The 26,245-nt window shown below is 49.9% G+C and overlaps 1 protein-coding gene across 1 annotated transcript in view; it reads right to left on the reverse strand.

Annotated features, from left to right (window-relative positions):
- LOC139604493 (hydrocephalus-inducing protein-like) overlaps positions 1-26,245 on the reverse strand; it is a 96,610-nt gene that overhangs the window by 64,300 nt on the left and 6,065 nt on the right. The window contains exons 5-12 of the mRNA XM_071455646.1: positions 25,585-25,762; positions 24,913-25,118; positions 24,053-24,186; positions 22,963-23,099; positions 22,189-22,310; positions 21,910-22,101; positions 21,392-21,544; positions 20,082-20,321 (exon numbers count right to left, since the gene is read on the reverse strand). Coding sequence (XP_071311747.1) covers positions 20,082-20,321; positions 21,392-21,544; positions 21,910-22,101; positions 22,189-22,310; positions 22,963-23,099; positions 24,053-24,186; positions 24,913-25,118; positions 25,585-25,762 — 1,362 coding nt within the window. The remainder of the gene's footprint in view (positions 1-20,081; positions 20,322-21,391; positions 21,545-21,909; positions 22,102-22,188; positions 22,311-22,962; positions 23,100-24,052; positions 24,187-24,912; positions 25,119-25,584; positions 25,763-26,245) is intronic.

Genomic DNA, 26,245 nt, shown 5'->3' on the forward strand with positions numbered 1-26,245 from the left:
AGAAACCTCCTGGCTCAAAGCCTCTGCCAAAACTGAGGGAGAATCCACCGACCACCTCAGCTGGCTTTTCCTCCCACTGAGCTGCTTGGGGGATGCACATAAAGGTCACAGAGCATCCCACCTTCCCTGGGAAGGGGAGATGTTGCCAGGTCATGTAGGAAGAAGATTAGAGAGACAGGAGCCCAATTAGAACCTGAGGAAATCAGTCATTGCAACCAACCTTTCCTTCCCAAAATGCCATTCCTGGTTGGAGTATAAATGGAACTGGAATGCTGAGTGCTGAGCTCCTGAAGCCCAGGGACACACACCCCAGTGCCAGGCATGGTTTACTTGGCCTAAACCATTCAAAAGCACCAACACCCCCCTGAGGCCATAGGTTAGTTTCAGTCTTGGGCCATATATCTCACTGAAATGCATCTTCCAAACCAACCTCCTCTTCTCTTCATAGTCTTCTTCCTCAGAAGGCAAAGCCTTCCACTGGAAGTGGGTTGTGATGTTACTCCTGTTTTCCAGGAACACGGTTGTCTGGTATGCCATGGTGATGAAGGTCTTGCCAGCCTCCACGGAATTTGTGCTCAACGCAACATCAACATCTACAGCTTCTCCATGGAGCTTTGTGTGGATACTCTCTTCACCTGGAACAAAGCAAAGGGGAGTCTGCTCAGCTCACTGGCTGATGGAAGCACAAGGAACAGAACAAATCCCAGGGCACAAAAGAAGGTGTCACAGTTTTTATCTGAATGAGCAGTTCTGTGGATCAGTCCATTTGTCACATCCTGACAGCTCTGTGTGTAGAGTGGTGAGGATGTCCTGGGCAGCTCCTTAAACCCCTTAGTTCTGAGTGTGTTTGTAGAGCTTTGGCCCCAAGGTGACAGGATGGACAGTGGGATTGGTCAGTGTGCTCTGGTGACCCACTCAGATCACTGGGATTTCTGCATCCAAGTCCTTCAGGTGACAGGGTGAGGAGCCCTGTTCAGCCCTGCCTGGCCCAGGGTCTCCCTGGGCATCCCACGAGACTCCCATCTCTCCTGATCCCTTGGATCCCTTGTTGCTGACCAGCAAATATGCCTGGGGGCAGGTGGGCAGCAAAAGGAGGCCCAGAGGAACAAGTGAAGTGACAGCGCACAGCAGGAGGGGACACAGGTGAGGAAACACAACCAGCCTGGCTCTGCAATATGACAAACCACTCTCAAATGAACACCATGAAAATCATCATCATCATCTCCCTGTCCAAACCCACAGCCACATCAGTCTTGAAATATTTTCTATTGTTCTGATCTCAAAAACCAAGCTGGCGCATTGCACATTAAATAAAAAAGGGACAATAGAAAGATTAATAAGTACAGAGCAGCTTCTACATTAAGACTGAATGGGATTCCTCAGTCTAGAAATCAAATGGGAGATAGATGTGAGAGGTTTGTAACAACATGAACAGCCTGGGAAATGGGCACAGGGAAAAATTGGTCTTGATTTGTCACCAAACAGGAACTTGAGGGCCTGAAAATGTTATTAGACAGAAACTACATCTATGTGTAAGGGCCACATAGAAAAAGGATGTGTGACAAGCCAGTGGAGAAGCAGCATATGGGACAGAGGTGTGCAAGAAATCCATTGCATTGGAGAGAGTCTGATGGAGACCTCACATCCAGCACGGCCCAGGAATCAAATAAAACTTCACCCAGGCATAGCCACATGGTAGTGGAGAATCAGGGATCCTCCTTCCTCCACTCAGCAACTCCCAGCAAAACAGGAATCAAAAATCTTCACCCTTTAGACAGGATCCACTTTCTCAAGCCCCTGAACACCAAGGAGTTTTCAGTTTTCTATGGGCTAAAGCTGAACAGGGAGGTACCTCTGGAGGGAATGCAGGGGGAGGGACAACAGGGAGCCATGTGGAGAACTGTCCTGTGCCCTGCAAGGGCCAGCACTCACCTGTGTTGCAGCACAGGGACCCAAAATGTTCCCCGTTGGTCAGCGCATGAAATGTCACTGTCACCTGCATGGTGTCCCCAGCAGCCAGAGTTCCTGCGGTCGGCACCACGGAGAAAGGACTGCAACACAAAGAGAGGGATCAGGGCTGGGGGGACACCTGGCCAGGAGATTCCTGCTGCACTGCAGCTCCCTTGGGCAAGCAGGGAGCAAACCAAGCACAGGCAGCAGAGGACAGAACAGACAGGCTCAGAAACAGCCACTGAGCCACTGCTGAGGAGATCCAGCCCTCACAAGATCCTGGGGGTAAAATGACCTCAGCTCCCCCATACTCTGCATCCAGCTCTCTGCAATGAGGCTCAAGGGTCCCACTGCCAGCAATCCCATCAGAGAATGGTTTGTGAAGAGCACAGAGAGGCTTCAGAGCTATCTGCATGCAGAACTTGACACTGACTGCCTCAGGAATTTCTCTTTTCCTGCTGCCTATAAACCTCATCTCAGGAGATGCAAATGTTAGGGCACTACCTGTCCTGGGATATTACAGCCTAGGAATCAGACAGGGAGAAGGAACTTTTCCTTGAAGACCAAGGAATAGTTACAGTTGAATTTGCAGTGTGATTCTTTGGTTTATTTTGCCTTGAAAATATCCTGATTTAGCCTAAAAAGGGCACATTTAATCAACATTTCAATGAAAGCTGCTCTAAGAAAAGGAGCAGTCAAAACTCTGAAAGAGTGCAAATGCAGATTAGAGCAATAGAGTGACATGGAAACCCAAAAGGAGGATGCTATTTACAGTCTGAAGGAGCCCATGCCAGCTCAATGAAGCACCATGAGCAGGAGCACATCAAGGAAGCAGAACAGGAGGTTTCTGTGTGTTTACCAGCAATGCAGTCTGGGACTGTGGCTTGTTCTCCAGGCTGGTAACTGTTGCTTGGCCCAGCAGAGAAACTCTGTGTGAGGTGTTGGAAATGTTAATGCAAATGTGTTGGTGCACTTTGGATTTAACAGGAGCCATCAGGATTGGTCACCAGGTAAAGAGCTCTTGCCTGACAAGCACAAGACTCTGTGCTTTGATGCTCAGGGACAGCTCAGGGGAAATGTGCTTTGTGCTCTTCTCCAGCCCCACTGAGGAAACAAAAGTTCCTGGCCTGGGTGCTTTGCTGCTGGTCAATCTGTCATTTCAAAGTCTGTTCTGGGGAGTTTGGTGATGATTACATCACACACAGAAATAAAGAGAACATCTGGCAAGCTGAGCTTGATTGATGTCACTTGCTTCAGGTTCAGCTCATTCAGGACCTCTTGCTGCAGTGATGGGCTGAGCTGTTCCCATTCCCACTGCTGCCCCATGTTACATGTTCCTGCCCTCAGATGGCAGGATGGGAATAACACTCCTCGGGGTGACTTCAGGGGTGACTTCTTTCTCTCTTGCCTGAGAAAGAAGGTATCTTCCTCTTTTCAAATTATCAGGAGAAGAGGATCCAGCCAAGTCCAAGACTCAGTTTCAGGACTGAAAAACTCAGTGCAAATCAGCCCCTTCATCTCCTACATCCCTGGGCTGTACCCACTAGACTCCTCTGTTCCTGCTGTAGCAGTCATCTGCATTTCAGCCAACATCACTAAGCTGTTCCCTGAGCCCACAGATAGAAGAGCTGTGAAGGAGACATCCCTGACACTGTAAGAACCAAATGAAAACCACTGCCAAGAGATGGGGCTGGCAGGCTAAATTTTGGCCTTTTATCTGTTAATTGTGAGCTGTTCCTTAAGACAGTTCTCACCCTGTTAGAGCTGCCCTTTCAATGAATCACCATTGCACCCAACAGGCAGAAAAGAGAAGCTATGGAGGGGGTTTTAATAGGTTGTTTTCTTCTGCTTTTTAACTAGGTCCATTTGTTTGTTTGTTTTCTTGTATGGCATCTAAAGACAGGTCCAGATCTCCCAATGGCACCTTGCAATCCCCAGACACTGGTCTTGCTTTGAGCAGTGTGTCTGCTCAGATGATTTCCAGCAGAAATTATTCTGTACTTTTACCTTCTAAATCAGCCCAAGTGCTTTTCACATCTTCCCTAAATATCTCCTATTTCCTCTACACCTGTGCATATACCTATGGGCATGTGGTACATGGAGAGGCATTAGAGGAGCTCGACCTTCATGAAAGCTCCCAGTGAAGAGTTCATGATCTTTTGGAAAACATTTAACACAAACCAAAAAGAAAAAACAGCAGAAACACAGGAACTTCAGAGTATTCAAAAAGAAATCTCAATGAAAGGGGGCACAGCCTTATTCAGAGATTTAAATCATCTGTTTGAAATCTTAAACTGGCTTTCAAAGGTTCATCATGGAACAGAAAAGGCAGCTGATGCTCTGAGGCGACAAGGGAAATCAGAGCAGCTTTAGTAACAGGAACTGCACCAGCTGCCCACAGCACAGCTCATGTTGGGCATCTGATGCAGGGACCACTGGAGAGCCACGTGCCTGGGGCCTCCCAGAGAATGGGTCTGTTTGGCTGGCAGTGGTGAGTAAGCATTTCAGAAGCTGCTTGTGCTCAGCAAGCCAGCTACCAACGTGTTCCAGCACCCTCCAGGAAATCTGGGACAGAGAAAGCTCAAAGGCTGCATCCTGCTAAGAACACTGAAAGCAAGAGCAGATGCCATCCATCCTGCTCACTTCCAGCCAGGGCTGCAGGGCAGCAGCTCTGATGCTCTGGTTCCTTTGCTGCTCTTTCCCAACTCTGCTCTCACCCAAAGGTGATATCCTTTGCACAGGGACAGATGAGCTGCCTCACCTCTGGGTGCTCAGCTGGTAATGAGCTGTCCGGTTACCGACATTGCGAACCAGCAGAGTCTTCTGGGTGCTGTGCTTGACCGGACACTCGGAGAAGTCCACCTGGGCAGGGAAGTCCAGGATGGCTCGGGCTCCAATGGCCCGAATTGGCACAACGATCTTCTCCTTTGCCATGATACAGGTGAGCTCATGGGAATAATCCTGCAGGAAAAGAAACTGGCTCAGCACAGGGCATTTAGTGCCATCCCTGTGGCAGAAGAAAAACCATTTCCTGTAACTCATCCATGGCATCAATTTGCCAGGCATCAATTTACCTATTCCACCCTAAAATGAACACTGAGTTTTTCTAATATGTCACATTTTAAAGGCACCAGTGCCCTTTGCAAAAGCTATCCCAGTGGCATTAAGCTCTTGTGTCACTTGGGTCATACGGAGAACTGCCCTAGGCCACCATCATTTTCACTCACAAATTTTAATGATATTAAATAATTCCTAAGCTCCTTCTAAGGAACATGGAGCTAGGGAACACAGCACATTCCTCTTTAGGTTTCTATATTCCCACTGTCTGAGAATAGGACAAAGTGTTCAACTGACTCTAAGCAGCAAGAGGAAGATGAGAAAACAGCTGCACCCAAAGAGATCCTGCACCTCTGGCCTGGTGCAGAAACATCAGTTGGCTCAGAACTCCCCTCTAACTTTGCCTCTCCAACCAAGTCAGGAGAAGAACAGTGCTAAGAGGTTGCAGGATGCTGTTGGAAAGGGCCTCTCTTTGTTTGCCTGCAAGGCTTCCTCCCTTCCATGCCATGTCCTAAACCCTTCTGGATGAACAAGTCTCCAGATGCCAGCTGTGAGATCAGACTTGCCAGGGCCTCAGCACTGCCGTTCAAACCTCCATGCAGAAGCACCTTTGGCACGGAATGGGTGCCAGCTGACAGAGCAAGCACAGTGACAGGCATGAAGACAGAGCCCCAGCAGTGCCACTGCCACAGGCTCTGGGCCCACAGCTCTGCCTGCAGCTTGTACCTGCCCTACACGAGCTCCTTCAGGCAGGTGTCCAAGTCCCCTGCAGCTCAGCAACCTCCTGCTGACCAAGGGCACCCAGAGCCCAGTGTGCCTGTGCCAGGCTGGGCTCACGGGCACAGCACATCCTCTGCCCTGCCCCTGCAGCTGTGCCCTGGTCACCTGTGCTCTGGGACAGCACAGCTGCAAGGCTGCAGAACAGAGGGGGTGAAAAAGCACCGTCTTTGCTCCAGCCCAGGGGCAGGCAGGGAAGCTGTTGGCAGTCAGGAAGGAGGAAAGCTCCCTGACCTCTTTGTCCCTCGAGTGTTTTCCATAATAATGAAACCCCTTCCACTGGACCTAGAGATGGCTGAACATCTGTCAACATCTCTTTGTCATTTTCATCCTGTTCCTGTGCATCTTCCCTTGGGAATGCTCAGGGATGTGCAGGGAGGGGAAGCAGAGCCTGTCAGGCCTGGCTGCAGTGCCTGCCAGCAGTGCCAAGGTGTGACTGGCTGCTGCAGGCTGCCTGCCCAGGGCCTGGAGCCCAGCTCACAGCATGCAATGGGCTGGAGCAGAGTGCAGGGAAAACAATGGCTGTGGAGATCATTGTGTGCTTTGGCTCCTCCAGCCTCACCTTGTTCTCGTCGGGGCTGAAGCGGATGCGCACAGGGGCGGAGGCGCCTGGTGGCACGATGTGGTACACATCACTGGGGCAGGCCAGCTGGAAGTAAGGTGAGCTCTCCATGCAGACCTTCACCATCTGAGCAATCTGCAGCAAAGACATCACATGATGATTTTGCCACTTGTGGAAACGAGAGGAGACCTGTCCGTGCCCTGCTGACATCCCTCCCTGGCCCCTTTTCCAAAGCACTTTCAGCTGTGCAGGCACAGGCACATCATTCACAAGGCTGAGCTTGAATCCCTCCTGTCTGGCTCCAGCATTGTGGCCAGGGCCAGTAGGGCAGTGCCTGGTGGGAAGGAAGGGCCAAGCAGGTCAGCACCAGCAGGATGGAGACAGAGCACCTGAACCAAGTCATCTGCATATTCAACAAGGCCAAAAAACCTGCTGGCTTCTGCCTGCACACAGCCATGAAGTTGTCATGTTCCAGGGGCGAATGTGCTACCTGAAAGCAAAGCATCAAATTGTCCTGGGGGAAGGAAAAAATTCCCTTCTAGCAGATGAGGTTTGGGTAGGGACGTTGTGGAGATAGAGTCAGGCAGGCAGAGCAGCAAGAGAGGAGACCAAACCACTGTGGCCTTACTGGGAATAAAAGTAAACCTGAAAAGCAAAAGAAGGAACACAGCAAGACAATCCCTAAAACAAGGAGATGGCAAAGAGAATTTAAACGGGCAGTAAAGCAGCAAGGAGGAATCATAAAACCATGAGAGCATTCAGCTTGCCAAAAGTGATGGAAACACAGACAGGCTGTGCCTATTGACTCTGGGCTTCAAAGGCATTTTCTGCCTGGAGAAACATGACCAGCACTGAGTGACAGTGTGGTTCCAGTATGCAAAGCCAATCTTGGCTCTCCAGGGCTTCTTGCTGCCTGTGCAGGCAAGCTGGGCTGCTGGGCATTCCTGCCTGCAGCCAGCAGGCCAGGTGCTGCCCTCTGGGATTCACAGACACAGCACACATGCATTTTCTAGCACACAGATATCATCAACCCCTGAGCACCAAAATGCTCTCAGAAAGTCTAAACCAGATGATTTGGACTCCCTCCTGTCTCTTCCCACCAGCCCACTCTTGGCACAAGGCTCATTTGAGAAATGTTTCCCTGACGGAAATTCCAATGGTCTCTGTTTTCCTCTTTACACTGGAACACAACTGGTGACATTTTTCAACTTTTTCCCTCTCAACTCTCTTGGGAAACTGCAAAACAATCACAAGTGAAGGTGAAAACCTCCAGGAGCGTTGGATGTGCTGTGGTTCTTCAAAGGGAAAGCAGAGCACCGTGTTGCTTTTGGAAAAGCTGAGCAGAGCTGAATGAAACTTAGCAGGAGCCTGAAGTGGCACCTAAAGGCCTCCCACTGCTTCTGCTCCATCACTCTGATTGCAGGGCTCTTTCAGAACACATTTCCTGCAGTGCCAATGCCATGAATGAGAAGTGATTCCAGCATAAAGTGGAGAAGACTCAGCCCCTGAGCTGACTGTGAGCTGCACAAAGGGAGCCAAACTGGCTGAGAGAGGCAGAGATTCCTACCAGGAGCCAAGATTAACCAAGGAAACCCAGGATGTGGTCTAGCTCAAGGCAAAGCATGAGAGCAGGTAAGAACTGTACAGGCTCAACATTCCTACCAATCCAGAGCTTTCAAGAGCAGGAAACTCCTTTGGCATAGATACCATCAATGCATGGCCAAAATCAGGGGACAGTTCCCAGCACAGGAAGATTTCCACAACTTGCAGAACAAAGGTGCTGAGACATTTTCTTCTGGATGTGCTGCAGCAGATAACTTGCTTTGCTGTACACTGGGGGAATGACAGCACTCTCCTCTTCCAGCACAGTGTTAAAGCTCCAGGTGCCAGCACTTACCTTGTCCTTATTCATGAGAGACAGCACCATTTCAGAGACCTCATGAGCAACGACGTTCTGAAATACCAGCTCTCGTGGGGAAACCCCAAACACGCTCCGTTTCGGGGGAGCTGGTGACAGCTGGAGAGGCGAGAGAGCAGGGAGAGGTTCAGCTGCTGGGAGGAAAGTTCATGAAGGATCCCTTACACTGATCCCCAGTGAAGCACAGACTCTGGGTGAGCATGTGTGCCCAGGACACACTGGGCAAACTCTGGCTCACCCACCTCTGCTCTGAGCTGATCAAGAACTGCTTGATCAGCTTAGAGCAGGCTCAAGCCAAGTTGCTCTTTTGATTTCTCCAGCTTTCCTTCTCCAGAATGCCAGGCAGCACGTTCCTTAAGCACAGCCCTGTGCCCACTGGAGCACTGACTGAGCACTCATGGAGTAAGTAAGACCCACAAATTTACATCCGATTCAATTTTGGGATGTCCTTTACTCTGAGACAGGGAAACTGAGGCCCACACAACTGCAAATACCTGTTTTGAACTAGAACTTAAGCATCAGTAAGAAGAGAACAGTACTAGAGGAGGTGTGAGAGATGAGGTGGTATTTGGCTGAAGCCAAAAGGTTTTTAAGTGAAAGAATGGAATTTGTTGGTACTATGTGTTGTTTGTAGTTTGGATTTGTTCAGGTTGGTGTGTTGGGTGTTGCTGTGAGTTGGCAGCACCAACTGGCTGAAGACCTGACCAAAAGGAAGGAGGATGAGAGGAGAGGGGACAGAAAAGTTGGTGGTCAGAGAGAATGGAAGTTCTTGAGTACCCCTCCGGGGAAAAGGGGCCAGGGACTGTCCCAGCTGGGTACAAAGGGGATACAAAGATTGCTTTTTTCTTGGAGGGTGTGTTTGCTCCTTTTCGGGGGCAGGCAGACACACGCCTCTGTGTGTGGTTGCTAATAAACAGTTTTCTTTTGCTTTTGCTTTGATGATTTTGTCCCCTTTCATTGCATTTAAAAGTTACTGCCTTTCTAACAGAGGTAAAGGCAAAAATAAAGTCAGGAAGTCAGCTAAAGGCAAAAATGAAGTCAGGAAAAAGACAAGTGAATGAGGATAGAAGACAAGTGAATGACAATGCTGAATGAGGATAAGCTTCAATTATTTTCTCAGCGACTTGGGTAAGAGTAGAGTTGGTATCTCCTTTTTCCATTAGCTTTAAATGGGTGCTTTCTTGTCATTATTGCCATCTTCTTTAATACCATTGCAGAGGCATGTCTGGAAAGACACAACAACAGCAAATGCTTCTGGACCAGAGACATTGCTTTAAGAAGGCTCTGCCCTGCTTTGTCTGCCTTCTCCAGTCACACTGTTGTTACACCAGAGACACAAGCAGGTCTTGTGTGTGACTCCATGAGGAGACACAGTCTGCTGAAGGGAGTGGCTGCAGCACACTGTGCCTTAGTTGTGCCTTTCCCTGAGGTGTTCCCAAGGCCCCTCTCCAGGGCAATCCTTAACCTGGATTGTGTTCCGTGTCGCTTGCTGCCAATTTCCTGCTCAACAGCCCACCTCGGTCACCTACCCCTTTGGACTGTGCTTTCTACTGAGCCAGTCCTGCCAGAAAAGCAGCTTTAAACACAACTCTAAGTAGGCACTGATCCAGATAAAGCACATCCATTCCCTTCTGCCCAGGGCCAGTCCCCTGTACATCTGGCAGCCTGCAAAATCTAACACCCCCTCAGGGTCCCAACACATTGTTCCAGCCCAAAGCAGTAATGCAATTTGTTTTGCTAAAGCTGAAGTCATTCCTGCAGGTCCTCGGCCTCAAAGGCCAACGCTGCCACTGTGGAGGGAATGCTGTGACCCCAAGCATTTGATGGTGACCACACCAAAGCAAGAGGTGGCTCCTTCAGCAGGAGAATGGCAAATGGCAATTTGGTGCCTTTGTGTCCTCAGCCTTCCCCCCCTGGTTTTAGCAATGGCAGCTACACTCCAGCACAGCCCAGCAGCTTCAGCAGAGGTCATTTGTGTTGGCTTAGTGCAGATCAGGACTCCCAGTCCACCACTCCCAGCAGTTTGCAATGACAACAGGACCTGGACACTGAGGTCTTTTGCTGGAGGCGAGCCTGTCACAAGCACTCACCCTCTTCAAACTTCATGTTAAACAGAAAGGAAAAGAGCGGGAAAAGGCTACCTTTGGACGAGTCTCACTCATGTCGAAACATGGGCCAATTCTGGGCAGAAAACTCCCCCCAGTGCTGGCCTCCTGCTTTGAGTTGACAAACTTCTCCCTCTGGAACTTAGAGGGAAGCAGCTGAAATGCAAAAACAAAAAAACAACAAAAAACCAAACAAAAACAAAAAAAACCAAACAGCAAGAATGTCAGAGATGTGCTTGCTCAGAAAGGCTTTCCTTGAACAAGTGGCACTGATGAATAATTTGTGATCACAGCCACTAGGACAGTTCTGGAAACCCTGGAAGTTGCCTGCTGAAATACTTAGCACCAATAAATTAATAATACAGAGTGCAATAGACATACTCCAGCCACATGGCTCTGTCCCATGAGTCTCTCTGTGATTGGATGGGACATGTTTGGGGATTTCTGCTCTTTGGGCATTTGTTTCCTCTTACATTTCACTGGATTGAGGCAGTGACCTTTCCAGAGAGTGGGGAGGAGCTCTCAGAACTGCCTGAACTCCACCCCTGCACAACACTCAAAACTCCCAGGCAGGAGATAGCACTGCTGGCTGAGTCCAAGGGAAGCAAGCAAGACAAGCTGTAGCAAGAGTGAGGTGCACAGGAATGTGTCCAAGTTTTAGCTCTCTCTGTTACTTAGCATTGGTTTTCTCTGTCTGGGCTGACAGAGCCCTCGAGAGAAGAAAACAGAGGGATGTCCTTGGCAGAGCCTCAGCAGTGGGGCATCTTCAGTCAAGTGAGCTGCAGACAGCAAGGGACCTTTGTGGCCCTGGCTCCAGTGCTGCCTGCAGGGCTGCATCTGTGCCCACCCAGGAGCTGGGAGAGAACAGCTGCTTTGGAAGCTCTTCCAGCTGGGACCAGCCGTGGCTCTCAAGGCTTGGGGCAGAATTTGAGCTTTCCCCCTCACATGCCCAGGTGCCCAAGGGCAGCTTGGTCAGAGCAGCACAGGTGAGTGCCCAGCCTGACAGAAGGAATTGCTGTGGCAAAGGGGAAGGAAAGACGCCCATGCTGAGGGCTTCAGCTGTGCATTGGTTTCACTTGGCTCCACTGGCACAGCCAGGCAAGGCGCTGGGCTGTCCCTGACACATCCCACAGTGTTCCCTACTGCACCAGGACAGCCCCAGCAACAGGAGCATGGCACAGAGGGCTGGGGAGGGGCTCTGCAGCTTCAGAGCACTGCTGGACAACAGGGGCAGGGAGAGCAGGGACACCAGGGCAGTTTCCAGCCTTAACACAGCCCCAGGGGCTACTCACATTATTAGGCTTAAGTCCTTCCCTAAGCAAAAGTCGAGGTGTTGGTGTCCTTCCTGGGAATCCAGATGCCATTGTGAAGTGATGATGTCACAGATGAGTGACAGTCCCTCAACAGAACTGGAAGGAACAACAATGGAACTCTGAAAATCCAGAACCCAGTTCATGGCAGACTCAAGGGATATACTGGTGCTAAAGATTTTCTATGATTTGAAACTAGCTATGTGCTTGTTTGGCATAAGCAGCTAGTATTGTTAGGCCTCTAGTTGGACTTTATTTGAACTACATGGTGACCTTGTGCAATTCATTAAAGATGGATCATACTGAAACCTGGAGCTAAAATGCTCAACATTAAAAATACTTAGAACAATCAAAGCTGTAGCTTAAATATTATTTAAAAACAGCTTGAGTGGACCTCCTCTTCTTAAGGCTAAACAACCCCTGCTCTCTCAGCTGCTCCTCACAGGACTTGAGAGAGACTGGAGTGTTATGGTTAATGGCTTAAATATTGCTATAAAGAAATTTTTGCCCATTGTGACAAAACTGTATAGAGAAGCTGAGACCCCCAAGCCCACCCTTCCCTGAAAATGCCTCCTGACTGGAACTTGGCACTGTGAGTTAAGCTGCCTAAGGGAACTTGAGACAAGATAAAGCTGACACTAGCATCCCATTAGCTCAGGTCTGGGGAGAAGTGAACAAGGCTGAGGGAGAAAAATACATCCCCACTAAAGCCAGACCCAGCAGCTGTGCTGAAAACCAGCTCTGTCTGCCTTCAGGCTGGGGAAGTCATAGCCACAGACTCGTCTGCTGAGGCCAGGTTTGCACTCAAACCTCCCATCAACAGAGGGGGGAGGAGGAAATTCTGGGCGTGTGGCACAACCTCTGCTAAGGGGCAGTGGACACCCATCCTCCCTCAGGCAAACTGGCTCAGCTCTAAAAGCCCCCAGCCCCAGAAGGCCACATCCAGGGGACCTTCCCATGAGGGGCAGCTGAGGGGGTGTCATAACCCATCAAAGACCTCCAAAGTGCCCCCAGAGCCATTCCTGAGGCCTTGCACCAGACGACTGCAGGGCATGCAAAGTAACACAACAGATCTGAAAAGCCACAACCCAATTCAGGGCAGACTCAAAGGATATCCTAGTGCTAAAGATTTTATATTATTTGAGAGTAGCAAGAGACAGAGCCAAACTTGCCCCACCCCAGGGAGCTACCTGGGCAGTGCCACCTTGCCCAAATCTGCATTAATCCTTTGGAGTCTTCCATTTTGTGAGGCCTCACCACAGAGAAGACCAGAAGAGGATTGAATGGGATGGGATCCATGGAATGGTGATATTTTCTACTAAATCTCTCTCTGTCGCTCTCTTTCTTCCCCCCTTCCCAGCTCCCTCCCTCCCCCCCTCCTTTTGCTATTTCTTTATCCCTCTCTCTTCCTTACATTTACTGTTCCATAAAATCCAAACTATTGACTTTGGCACATGGTCATGTTTTGCACCTTAATCCAGGGGCATCTCCTTAATAATTTTAATAACTAGATCATAACAACCCCCTGAAACTTGAACAGAACTCATTCACCTATAAGTAGTTTAAATAAATACTATAGGAAAAAATGGATAGACTAGTATATTTAGGAAATGTTGCATTTCTTCGGTGAGACAAAAAGCACCATCAGCAGACCATATATGGTTCATCCCCTCAGCTGTACATGCCACCAAACTGAAGACTGGCATTATCCCATCCTGTATTTCCCTCTGGCATTCTCTTTCAGAGCAGAGATGTGACAAAACCAGAAAGTACAACTTGAGTCAATCTTTACCTTCAAACGAAATTCAGGACTCCCTCACAATGACCAATGCTTTGCCAGTTCAGGACTCCCTCACAGAAACCAATGTTCTGTGAATTTAGGAGTCCCTCACAAAGACCAATGCTTTGTAAGTTCAGGACTCCCTCACAGAAACCAATGTTCTGTGAATTTAGGAGTCCCTCACAAAGACCAATGTTGTGCGAGTTTCCGAGTTGCTCACAGAGACCAATTCTCCGCGAAATCGCAGGACTCGTAGAGACCAATCTCAGCGAACCATTCGCTTGGCTAATGCCGAGTGCGAATGAGCAGCAGCGCCGGCTGCGGGCGCTGAGGCCACGGCGCCGTCACAGACGCTGAGGGCCCGGGCACGGTTACCGGGCAACCGCGGCACCGAGCCTGGGGCCGGCCCGGCCCGGGCCGCGCTGCTTTGCAGAGGACATTGGCACTTTTGCTGCTGACTTGGCTTTAGTGCTTTCTGAAGGGTCTTTCTGTATTTATGAAAGATTAAAATGTGGTGATAAAGGCACCTACGGCACTGCTCTTTGTATAGCACTAGGATGCTATCCTGGCTGGAGCCCCAGCAGGGGCTGAGGGAGCTGGGCAGGGGCTGAGCCTGGAGCAAAGGAGGCTCAGGGGGGCCCTTGTGGCTCTGCACCACTCCCTGCCAGGAGGGGACAGCCGGGGGGTCGGGCTGTGCTCCCAGGGACAGGGACAGGAGCAGAGGGAACGGCCTCAGGCTGCGCTCAGGCTGGGCACCAGCAGGAATTTCCCCATGGAAAGGCTGCTCAGGCCTTGGCAGGGGCTGCCCAGGGAGCTTGGCAGTGCCCATCCCTGCAGGTGTCCCAGGAAGGGCTGGAGGTGGCACTCAGGGCTCTGGGCTGGGGACAAGGTGGGCATCGGGCACAGCTGGGACTCTGTGGTCTCAGGGAGCTTTCCCAACCTTGATGATTTCATGAGTCTGTGATTCTATGAAGGGATGATTCAAACCAGATTTTATCTCCAAATATATCATACACAAATATTACAAAGGTCAAAATTCACGTGAAAGAAATTTAAGATTATTCTTTAAGATTGAAATAATCATATGTCAATGTTGCATACAACATTGTTACATACAATATTGTAAAGCCGTATAAAAGAAGAGCTTTGTTACCCTTGTAAAATTATGGCTCAGGCCTGCTGCTTCAGCTAAGTACAGCTAACAGCTAGCCTGACAAGTTCCTGTGAGAAAGGAGAAGAAAGAAGAAGAAAGACTTCTACCCACAGCTTCTATCCAGGAGACAAGAATGTAAACCTCCTTAGGGAGGAAAGGTTTTGACTAACATGTACTTTAGCAACTACCAACCAATGAACCGAATTGCAGTAAATTACTAACCAATTAAAATGAAAGACAATGCCTTTAGAAAACCATCTAAATGTGAGCTGTGAAGAATAAAGATGGGCTGTTGTGCATGAAGATAGCGACATGTAAGGACAGCATTACATGAACTACCCTTGGGTTTAACATCTTCAGTGAAAAGTTAAACTGGACCTGTCTATTAGGAAAGGATTATTGGTTCAAATTTTCTTGTCCTTGAAGAGAATTCAAAAGTCTTTATAGATATATTACTGCTTATGTAAATACAAACACCTTCATGTTAACATGTAGAGATACATTCTGATTAACATTATTGACAGACCAATGGAAGAGGAAAAATAATCAGATTTTATAGGCTGACTTCTTCCCTCTAATACCTGGCCTTTCTGGCTGAGATGCCAGACTCATGACCATACTGCTTAATTCTTTTTCAGTTAAAGATGATGCAGAGTTGTGAGAAAAGCTGTGCCTCCAATGAGGCCTGGCCTTGTACACATCTCGTAAAAAAGATATTTCTGTGTTTGAAGTTTCTCAAAAGGCAGATCTTTGCCGTGGAAATGCAACTCTCAGTCAGTGACTGTGTTGGCAGAAGATGAAATAAAATGCAGCTTGTGCCTTTTCTGTGTTTATCGTTTTGTGTGCGGGTTTTAGAGTTTGTTTTGTGTTGCTGCCTTTGCCCTGCTCTTTTCCCCGCGGGTGTTTTGGGGGAGCAGAGGTGCAGCGGCCCCGGGGGCGCTGTGGCGGCCGAGCCAGGCGAGCCCAGAGCGGGCCGCATTCACGGCCGCAGGGCCCTGCTGGGATCCATGGATAATGAGAGGATTGGCCCGCGCAATGAAGGGATGACTATTGTGTGAATATTAAGAGAAGCTTTATTGATGTGTAGTTATGTCATTGCACTTTAAATGTCCTCTCTTCTCCCCATAGTTTCCCTTTATTGTAGGGCTTTCCCTCTGCCCTGTGGGTGGCACAGGCCCCTGCTCTGGCGCAGAGCTGCTTGATTACTTCTGTCTGATAGGAGGCAGGAGCCTTACCTACTGTGTTTGTGTGCCTTGAAAACGTGTTGCTATAGGGTTTTTTTAAGTTTATTTCGTTTTCTGACTAAATTCTGATTCTTTTATATAGTTTTACAGTTACTGGAGAGATTGAAAAGCGGCAAATGCAACGCCTTATTACCTATCAAATTTTAACATGGTCTGATATTTTTAACAAGAATGCTAACAAATTTGCCATATAAAATGATGCCAGATACAGTCACAAAAAGCTGTTGGGTTGTTCAGCAATATGCTAAATTGCACGTTATTATATTTATTTTTCAGTAACCCTGCACTTTAAAAAGTCGTACTGAATTTCTGTTTCCATGGAATTTGCAGTTCCCATGAGTTTTTCTCATAACTGATTTACTTAGAATTCCAATATGCTTTTTACAACTTTAATCCCTCCAGTAGACCATCATGCTGTTATTTCATTTATGGCTTATTCACCTTTCAGTTGTCTAACAGATAATAACCAGTGAAAACCTTCATGAGATAATACCCTCACAAGAGTGAGCTGTTTCAACATCAGAACATAGGAGCCTTTTTTAAATGAATGAAAAGGGGGAGATGTCATAGACAGGTAGAATAATGATAAAAGAAAGGCCTTATGAAATCAGGCCTTGTTCTGCAATATTAACAGCTGGCCTGTCATCTCTTCTAAGTGCAGAGAAGCAGTTACAAGTTCCCATGTGAAGCTATTTTGAGAATGAGAGTTCGTTAACAATCTGTTCTGAGGGTGAAAAACAAATGTACCTGCAACAACAAGGGATTTGTCCCATGAGAATCAGTGCAGAGAACAAGTAAACAATACAATAGAGAGATTTGATGCACAAGTAAAATATATTTTATTAACCAATAGCTTACTTAGAAAGAAATCTATTAACTAATTAAAGTTGCACACGAGGTCTGAAACTGTAGAAACTGAGTTGAGTGAATAAAGAATAATTTTTCCCTGCCTGAAAAAACTGAGTCCCAAGAAGGGGTAACCTCCCCATCAGCACAGATGATACCCAGTCATTGTGGAACATCATCATCTGACTGTCCCCTCTGTAACTTTGCTTTGCATCTCCAGCTGAGATGACTAAAGATTGCTTTGGTCTCTACATTTTTGTTCAGGTTTCTTCTTCACCTTCTCCTGAGGCTTATTGGTCTTCTGACCTTGGTTTCCAGCTGCATGCTGGAACTTGTTTCCCTTCTGGATCACAGGTATCTGCACAGTACCCTGAACTCTGTTCCAGTAGGAGAAATTCTGCTGCAATGACTCATAGATCTGAAACCTCTGGATCAAGTTCTCCATCTCAGCTGCGTCCTCTGGGATTTCAGTTTCTCCCTTCTTTGGGGCTTTGGTTCTCCCCTTCTTTTGGGCTTTGGTTCCCCCCTTCTCTGGGGCTTTGGTTTCATCCTTCTTTGAGGTTTTGGGTTCCCCCTTCTCTGGGGCTTTTGCTTCCCCCTTCTTTGGAGCTTTGGTTTCCTTCTCTGGGAATTTCGTTGCCTTTCTCTCTGGGGATTTCGTTTCCTTTTCTGGAGGTTTGTTTTTCTTCTCTGGGGGTTCGGTTGCCTTCTTTAGGATTTTCGTCTCCTTCTTCTCTGGGGGTTTGGTTTCCTTCTTTTCTGGAGGTTTGTTTTTCTTCTCTGGGATCATGGTTTCCTTCCTCTCTGGAGCCTTGGTTTCCTTCCCCTCTGGGGGTTTGGTTTTCCCCTTCTCTGGTTTTGGAGGTTGCTTCCCCACAGAGACACCCTTCTTGTCCTTCTTCCGCTTCTCTTCCTCCTTCCGCCTTTCTTCCTCCTTCCGCCTCTCTTCCTCCTCTAAGGCTTTTGCCTCCTCCTCACGCTTTTGAGCCAGCTGCTTCAGCTCCCTTCAGCAAACAAAACAGAAAAAATCGCTGAGAGTCCCCACCAGAAACTTGGGCTCAGCAGTCCTGGCCAGCCCTGCACTTCATTCCTTGACCCTGAGGCCAGGCAGAACCACGAGACCATTTCCGTGAATTTTTCTCAACCCACAGAGGTTGGGAACATCCCAAGTGATGCCATTGGTGCAAGGGGACCTCCAGGCCCAGCCAAACCTGAACCTTGCCATCATAAGGTCTTGGCTGTGCAAGCTCCCTCTTAAGGCACAGCCAGACACCTCCAGCCCACTGCCAAAGGCTGATCCAGCAGCTCTCTGTGCTGATGCCTGAAAATGCTCTTTGTCTCTTGATTTCCCAGTTTAAAGCAGATCACAGATTGCTGACATCTGCTTATCTCTCCTACAATTCTCACTCAGCTCATTCAGCACCCCTCAGGGCACAGCCTGCTCCTTAATGAGAATAATCCTATCAGTCAGAAAGCAAAGGCTGCAGGAACTCCTCTCCTGCAAGACAGGCTCTTGTCAGCCAGATTTCCTGCAGGAACCCAGCTGTGAGCAAGCAAACCGGTGCTCTCTGCCATGAAAGCCATCTGAAACAGCCTCATCTGTCTCCTGCCCATGAAACCAACTTCAGCCTGGGCTGAAGGAAGTGCTGATACACAGACTTGCTTTAACCAGCCTCCACTCTCAGCTCCACACTTTGCCTGTGTGTCCTGAGCTGGGCTGCCTTGCTGGAGCTGAGCTTCTCCTGGGCTGGCCTACTGCTGCAGCTGAAGGGGAGCCTAAAGGACGTGAGCTTCTGTGGGTGGTGTCCCACCATAAGGAGAAGCCTGGCAGATCAGCATTGCAAGGACTTGCAATGCTGTGGCAGGAGCAGGACCCAAACCAAGCTTTGCTCTGTGCCCCACACCTGCCCATACCACAATCCCACTGTTTTGGTGAAGGGAGATGATCAAGAAGGTGCAACTCAACACCATGGACCTAAAGACACCTCTAGAGGCAGTGCCAAGGCAAGCCCAGAGCCCAGCTCCCTGCAGGCAGCATCTAAGCCAGGAGGGCTCAGCACTCCAATAGAGAAGAAGATCTTCTGTCTCAACAGAAGAAGGTCCTTCCTCTCTTGGGAGCCAGGGAGCTCAGAATGGCCATCCCTGTGCTGCTTCTGGCCTTTGCTATCCAGCACCTCTGAGCTCAGAGTCCTTGGAGCAGGGAAGCCCTCCAGGGACAATAACCCATGGAACAGCAGTAACCCATGGAAGCCTTACTCACTTTTTCCTCCCTATGAGCTTCCTTTCCAGTATTATTTTATCCACTTCTGCTTTCCTCTGCAGAGCTTTCTCTCGCTGCAGTTCTTTAGCACAAAGAGGAGAAACCATGAGTGACTGCAAGCTGACCTGGGTGCTCTGGGTCAGCTGCAAGGATTCACAGCTTTTCCTGACCCAGCCTATCATCCCAGGAGATATTGGGGAGCTTGTATCCCTCCCCAGAATTCAGACAATCCCCCAAGCTATGGCCGGGCAGTAAAGTCCCCATGCCCTCGGATCCCAGGAAAGGAGACTCGGTGAAAGCAAGATGAGATTGTTCTTTTGTTGCTAGGAAGGTGCAAATATAAAAGAGCCAGTGATATTAGACCTGGTCCTACTGGCTGAGGAACTCATCCAGCCCTAGTCTTTGTGGCTAAGGGACACAAGGAAATATCCTGATTATTTCCCCAGTCTATGGCAGGCAGATAGGAGCTTGCTTTGGCTACACTCAGGGTTGGTAGAGGATGCCACAGCCCTTCAGCCAAGAGCTCCTCCACCAAGCTGGGGAACAGACAGCTGCTAAAAGAATGGGCTTTCCCTGGAGAGCAAGGTGACAGAGAGAGTTCAGGGTGTATGGGCTGGACCACAGGCAAAACAGACACCACCAAACCCTCACTGTTTTTCTGACCTGCTGCTGCCTTGCCCATGGCCTTGGCCTCAGCCCTGGCCTTGGCTTCTGCCATGGGCTTGAGCTCTGCCTGTTGAGCCTTTGGCCTCCTGTGTGCTTCGTGGTCCTGCAGCACCTCTGGAGGCAGTGTCTCACCCATGGCACGTGGAGGCATAACAAAGCTCTTTTGGTACTCAGACCTTAGTGACATCTGCAGGATCTGTATGTGGAGGGAAGAGAAACCATATGCAAGATTCCTTTTCTTGCCTTTCATCACACAGACTCAATCAACCCATTTTCTGTCTCCTCCCTTCCTCCCAATAACACCAACTATTTAGTTTAGGTCCTCCCACAGCATGTCAGCAGAGCTGGCTTTGCCCTGGGGATTGCCTTCATCTCCCTGGCACAAGCCTGGGAATGCTGGATTGCTGTCAATCTTGGGCAGCGTGTACATGGGGACCAGACCTGCCTTCTCACCTTCTCCTCCTCAAGGTACTGCTCATCAAAATCCAGTGAGTGAGACTCAGTGGGGAAGTTGCATGGGTTCTTCACCACCACTGTGGCCTCCACCCCATTGCTGTCCACCAGCATCCCTCCCATCTTTAGTGCTGGGGGTCTGAACTCCAACCGTGGCTCCAGACCTTGTCCTGAGAGGTGCAGCTTTAAGCGATTGCTGCTCCCACAAATGATAAACTCCAGCTCATTCTCGTAAGACCTCTGAAAAGAGGAAAGTGCAGAAAACTCATCCATGAAGTCCCAGGTGACAGGACCCCAAATACAACAAGGCTTGCCCCAAGGTCAGGGTGTTATCAGTCCCTCCAAGGTGAATGGAAACCAGATATTTACTTATGCTAGGGACTAGAGCATCTGTAGTAGCCTGGGTCTGAGTAACTGGGATGAACGCTGGTGTGCACTGTAACTGGGTATTTGGGAATCAGATGGATGTATGTACAATGGACTGTCAGACATTTTCAGCTAGTCATGCAGGAGTGCAGTGCTCATGGGAAGGGCCCTCAGGGTTACAGTGTCCAGACACAGTCCTGGCACTGCTGCATCAGGCAAACACCAGCTCCACGAGAGAGGCAAATGAGCTCTCACTGGCAAGAAATAAGGGTCATCTTCTCTGCTTAGTGTCTGGCTCTGGTCCAAGCCAGACACAAGATGGTTACATTTCTTGAGCAATTAAAAGATCCCTGGGACTGTGTGTGGGCACAGAAGCACTTGTGGCCATGCTGGTACATGCTGCCAGTTTCCGAGACCCAGCAGCCACAGGCAAACCACTTTTGGGAATGCTTTGTCCTTTAAGCTGAATCCCCAGCTGGACAGGAATGTGCAGGCAGGCCAGAGCCCCAGGGACTGCTGGCAGCACCCCACTACAGGTGACCGTCCTGCCATGCCCAGGAAGGTGGGTGGTGGCTGTTTGGTCTGTCAGTCCTGCAGCAGGATGAGCCATTCCAGGATTATCCTCTGTGAGTGGGCAGCTGCTCTGCACTGAGTGTCACAGCTGCAAATACAGCCAGGCAAGGGGGAGGCTGAGGGGAGTTGGGCACATCCCCCCCATGTGCCAAGAGGCAGCCTCAGAGCCCTGGTGCTCTCTGTGCAAGCTCCCTGTGGGCATTTCAAAGCACATCTCACACGAGTGCTCTGTGGGGTGAACTGAGCCATGCAGAGTATGAGGCTTGCAGAAAGCTCCCTGTGAAGGCAGAGCTCCTACCACACTCTCTGCACCAGGCCCTCATTTCCAGACAGCCCTGACAGCCTCCTGGGCTGACACCCGCCAGTCTCACCTCCTCCTCGGGTGTAAACTGGATTTGCAGATCCTGCCACTTCCCTGGATCAAGGGTTCCTTTGGAGGGCGTCACGTCAAAGGGACAGGGCTCATCCACCAGCACCTGCAGCTTCTGACGTACGGCTGGTGTCATGAATTTGAGGTGACTATTCTGGGCACAGAAACCAATCATGTGAGGTCTCCTCGTGTTCTGAGACACTGACACGGAGCTGAGAGCACCCATAGCCAAACCAAGTGTGGCCCCAAAGCCCAGAGCTGGAGGGAAGCCCTGGAGACAGGGCAGGCAGATAGGGAACTACTGTCCTCAGAGGAGGAAGAGGAATGGGTGAAGATGGCAGCAAAGCAAAGCATCAGCTAATGGAACAGGTTGAGGCAAACCAGCCTTGATCTAGACCCTCAGAACTTTCCTCAAACACACTGTAGACTCAAGTGCTCAGGCAGCCACAGGAGCAGAAAGAGCAAGAGTCACAAAGAAAACCCGACCAAGTTCCGTGTTCAATGTGGCCTGTGCTTTACCTTCAGAGCAGGCTTGTTGGAAGCAATGAACCATTTGCAGGATTCTGGGAACCGGTTGTAGAGTTGGATGGTCTCAACCTGGCACTGCCCAACAGGGATGTCAGAGAACTGCAGTCTGTTCTTGGTGAGGGTGAGTGACACTTCAGACACAGTGGCACGGATGCGGATGCTGTACATAGGGCCTTCTGTCACCTGGAGAAGGACAGAGGATTCAGCAGAGGGTGCGGGTGACATCTGCTGCTGTGCCCAGCCTGCTGCCTGCCCCAAGAGCTGTGGTACCTCTATGGGCAGCAGCACTTCCACGTCACCATATGGCTTGTGGGCACTTTCAAAGCGCACGTCAAAGTTCACGCTGTTGTTGGGGGGCAGGCAAATCATCTGGTCCAGGCCCACGCTGAAACCTTGAACAGATGAACACAAAGCAGCTGAGATACACACAAAACACAAAATGTGCACAAGCACGTTAAGGCCTTACAGGTGTCCTGGCTGAGAGGTCTGGCAAAAGCCCCACGCTGTGCTGTGACCTGGACAAAACTTAAGAGTGCACCTGAACACCCTTCAGACACAGTGAGCCACTGTGTGATGGAAGGGCAGCCTTGCCTCAAGGCCTCTTTGCCTCAAGGCCTCTTTTGGAAACCTCTTTTGATCCACCAGAGGATCTCACAGGCTGCTTCCTCAATAAAGACTGAATACAAGTGCTGTGACAGTGTGAACTCCAAACAAAGCACTTCCAAAACACAGCAGACCCCACTGGTTGGCAAAACAAGCCCACAGAGTGCCCAAAGAAACTTGCTGCTCGTGGGAGCCAAGGGGGGAAGATGCTGAGAGGTGACCAGGGTGATGAGTCCATTGGCCCCTGCACTGAAGCGTTGGGGCAGTCGCAGGCAGGCCAGGTCCCTGGGCATGGCTGGCCAGGAGAGCTCTGCCTCTAAAACTCCCAGCAGGGGCACTGAGAAGAAAAAGCTCAGAAACCTCCCCAGGTTCAGGGGCTTAAGCTAATCTGTCTGAGACACCTCCTTCAAGGCCACAGGAAGTGTCTCCAGCACTGCTTACCTGTGTCCTGCAGGACAGATACATCGACCTTGAAGGACACATGGATCTGCCCAGGGTTGGTGATCTTCAGAGAGCGTGTCTCAGTGTAACCCCTAAGGACAGGGCCCATGTCCAGGACATACTGGGGCAGCTCAACTCTGCAAGGAATAAGGACAGTCCTTAAACCACAGCCTGGCTACACATCCAAGTGGATGGAGGATACAAATACAGTGGCTATTTCTTTATTCACTGCTGTAAAAACTCAGCTCAAGCCCATGAAACCCTTAGCCTGACCACCTGGCAATGACTTTGGGAAGTCAGGAGGAGTGCAGGCCCTAGGTTTGATCAGCTACTAATGGTACCTGAAAATAAAATTAGTTTAAAATGGACACTGGCCACAGCTCGTCTGCCATGAAAAGCCAGTCTAGGTGAGTCCACTGGGCCTCCACTGCTCTCAGTGGAACTGCCTAGCCTGGTGTACAGCCTGAGCCTGAAATTGCTTTGGGGTCTAGGAATAAGGTTTGCCTGCACAGGAAATCTTCATTGCTCTGCAACCAGACCACATGAGCTGCTCTGCAGAGCATCTTCTTCCTGAATTGAAGCCTCCCATGCTTGTGCTGCATCATGATGGTGCAAAGGGACAGGCCATGTCACCTGCCCTGCCACCCCACCAGGATTCAAACCATTTGATGTTGGGTTTTAAAGGGTTTGCTGACATGTGCAGCTCCCTTCTCCTTTTGTTCAGTGTCACAGCTGCACAGCTGTTAGTTGGAAGCAAGACTTCAGCTGGGAGTTGTCTCCTTCAGAGCTAGGCAGCAGGGACAGAATCTATGCTGTCTGGAAGGGCCTGAAGGTCTGCACTGGGTCCCCCAGCTCTAGGGACAGAACCCCACAGCTGTGGGGAGCTGAGCAGTCCAAAGCTCAGCGTGGTGCTGGGGAAGGGAGGACACTCCACTGCTCACATGCAGCGTGTCACAGCCACCAGGACCAGACCCTTTCTGAAGTCCAGGCTGTTCCCAGCTCTGCAGAAACAGGGAGCTCTCAGGAGAAGGGGACATGGCTGGGTGTTCCCAAGGGGCACCTGGAGATGGGGATGGGAGTCCCTACTCACTTGGCAAGACTCTGGCACAGCTCCTTGTCAGGGAACCTGCTCTTCAGGGGATGGGATGTGAGCTTTTGCTGCAGCTCCAGAGCAGCCTTCTCCATCAGCATCCTCATCATCTTTATCTGCAGCTGAGTGTCTGACTGAAGAAAGGGAAGACAGTGGCTGGTTAGCAAAGGTCCTTCCCAAAGCCCAGCTTGCACCTGAGAAAGGATCCCACCCCACTCTTGTTGGGAGGGGCTGTGGGCTCCTCCTGTCTGGCTGCTCAGTGCCTGTGACACCTCCTGCTCTCTTAGCCAGGACCTCATCTCCAGGGAAGTAACTCCAGCATCTTTGCCTGCCCAGACACTGTCAGCAAAGCTGATCTGGCCAGGCAGACAGACAAGCCAGGAATCTTCCAGAGCTCCAGATACTTGCCTGCCCCCAGCCTGTACCAAGGCAGCTTGGACAGCAGCTGTCTTGAAAGGGAACTGGGACCAAGCTGGTGCCTCTTGGAGATGAGCACCTCCAGCACAGCCCCAGGGCACAATCAGGCAGCTGCTGTTAAGGGCTGTAAATCTGGCAGGGCTTGGCTTGGGAACAATGAACTCCCCAGCAATGACCTGCATCTCCCTCAAAGCACCATCAACTCCATCCCTGGAGCATGGCCTTCAGGATCTCTCCCTGGGCTAGCCAGGAAGCTGGTGCAGCCCCAGAAGAGACATGACCAGCGGGGCAGCCCTAGGGGCAATGCTGAGGTGACACAAGGTTGTCAGTGGGCAGGGAGGTCCCAAGTGTCATCAGGGCACCAGGAGCTGCTGTGGGCTGCAAGGGGCTCAGGTGACATGGAGAGGGTGGCCTGTGCCAAACGGGGCTGCAGCTGTTCTTACTACAGTGCCAGAGGCAAGCACACTGGGCTGCAGGTCCTGACTCTTTGGGTTCTGAGTCTTCAAGGTCTGAGTTGTCGGGGTCTGAGACTTCAAGATCTTGGTCTTCAGGCTCTGAGGCTTCTTCAGAATAACTGACTTATTCCTCTGATTGTCTTGTTGCAGGGGTTTTATGAGCTGTTTCAGTATCTTCTCATATTTTTCATTTCCTGAAGGAAGAAAACATCCACAAAGAGAAGTGTGAGCAAAGTGCCAGTCCCATTGAAGCTGGGAAGTCCCTGCCTCCCAACACTGGTTTCTACCAGAAAGAAATCCCTCAAGCCATCTATGGAAAGTGGATGCTGCTGTTCCTCTCTGAATCTCATCCCCTGCAATGTCACACAGATCCAACCCTGCCAGAAGCCCTGCCAGCCTCTCTTACAGCTTTCCCAAGCCTTTCACTCTAGCCATCGTCCTTCAGGGATGAGGATGGCAGGCTCTGCAGCTTGGCTCCTGGGACAAAGTCCACATGGCATCCTCTGCTCAAGACTCATGAAGCAACCAGGGGGCTTGACTTGGTCTGGGAGTCCTGCAACCCTCCAGGCTCGGTGGAGGTTGGCATGAGCTGCCCTCAGGGCCTGTGGTAGGGAACAAAACCAGAGGGGCCTTTCCTGAGGGCAGACAGGCAGTGCCCACCTCTGATGCTCCAGGGCAGGTCCAGACTGATCATGGGAAAGGATGCTTCTCCTTTCAGGCAGATATTTTCTGGTTGCTGGTCACCCACTTTAAGCTGATAAGTCCTGCTGAAGGCTCCTGGTAATCCTGGCATGTAAGAGAATTTCAGCACTCGCTTCTTGCCAGGTGCAAGGGAACCCTGCAGGGATGGGAGAAGAGGGAGGGAATGCATCAGAGTGTTTGATGAGGGATGGCTCAGGGGACAGACAGGCTGAGGAGACAGGTTCTCATCTAGAAGAAACCATCAGACCACATCACCTTCATGATAAATATATTACAGTATTGGCTTTCACAATTGTTAGAGTAGATACTATGTGTTTTATAACGATGACTTTTGTAAAAGAAGTTTTGCTAAAGTTTAGAGTTCGTTTAATGAGAATGTTATGTTGTGATACCAATGTTGGTGAAGAGTTGTTGCAATATTAACATTTAACCAATGAAGGAATGGAAACCTGTTGAATGTGTAAAAAAGTAACAAATGACCTGGACTAGGACAACTGCACATACTCCAAAAAGGCAGGACAGAGGAGGAACTATGTTAAAATGTTTGAGAATGTATAACCATTTGTAAATATGCATTAGGCTGATGCAATACCCAGAGTATACAAGGGCTGTTGCTGTG

The sequence above is a fragment of the Agelaius tricolor genome, unplaced genomic scaffold, assembly GCF_023055355.1.
Source record: "Agelaius tricolor isolate 1412-34295 unplaced genomic scaffold, bAgeTri1.0.p SCAF_51, whole genome shotgun sequence".
In the NCBI taxonomy this organism is placed as follows: domain Eukaryota; kingdom Metazoa; phylum Chordata; class Aves; order Passeriformes; family Icteridae; genus Agelaius; species Agelaius tricolor.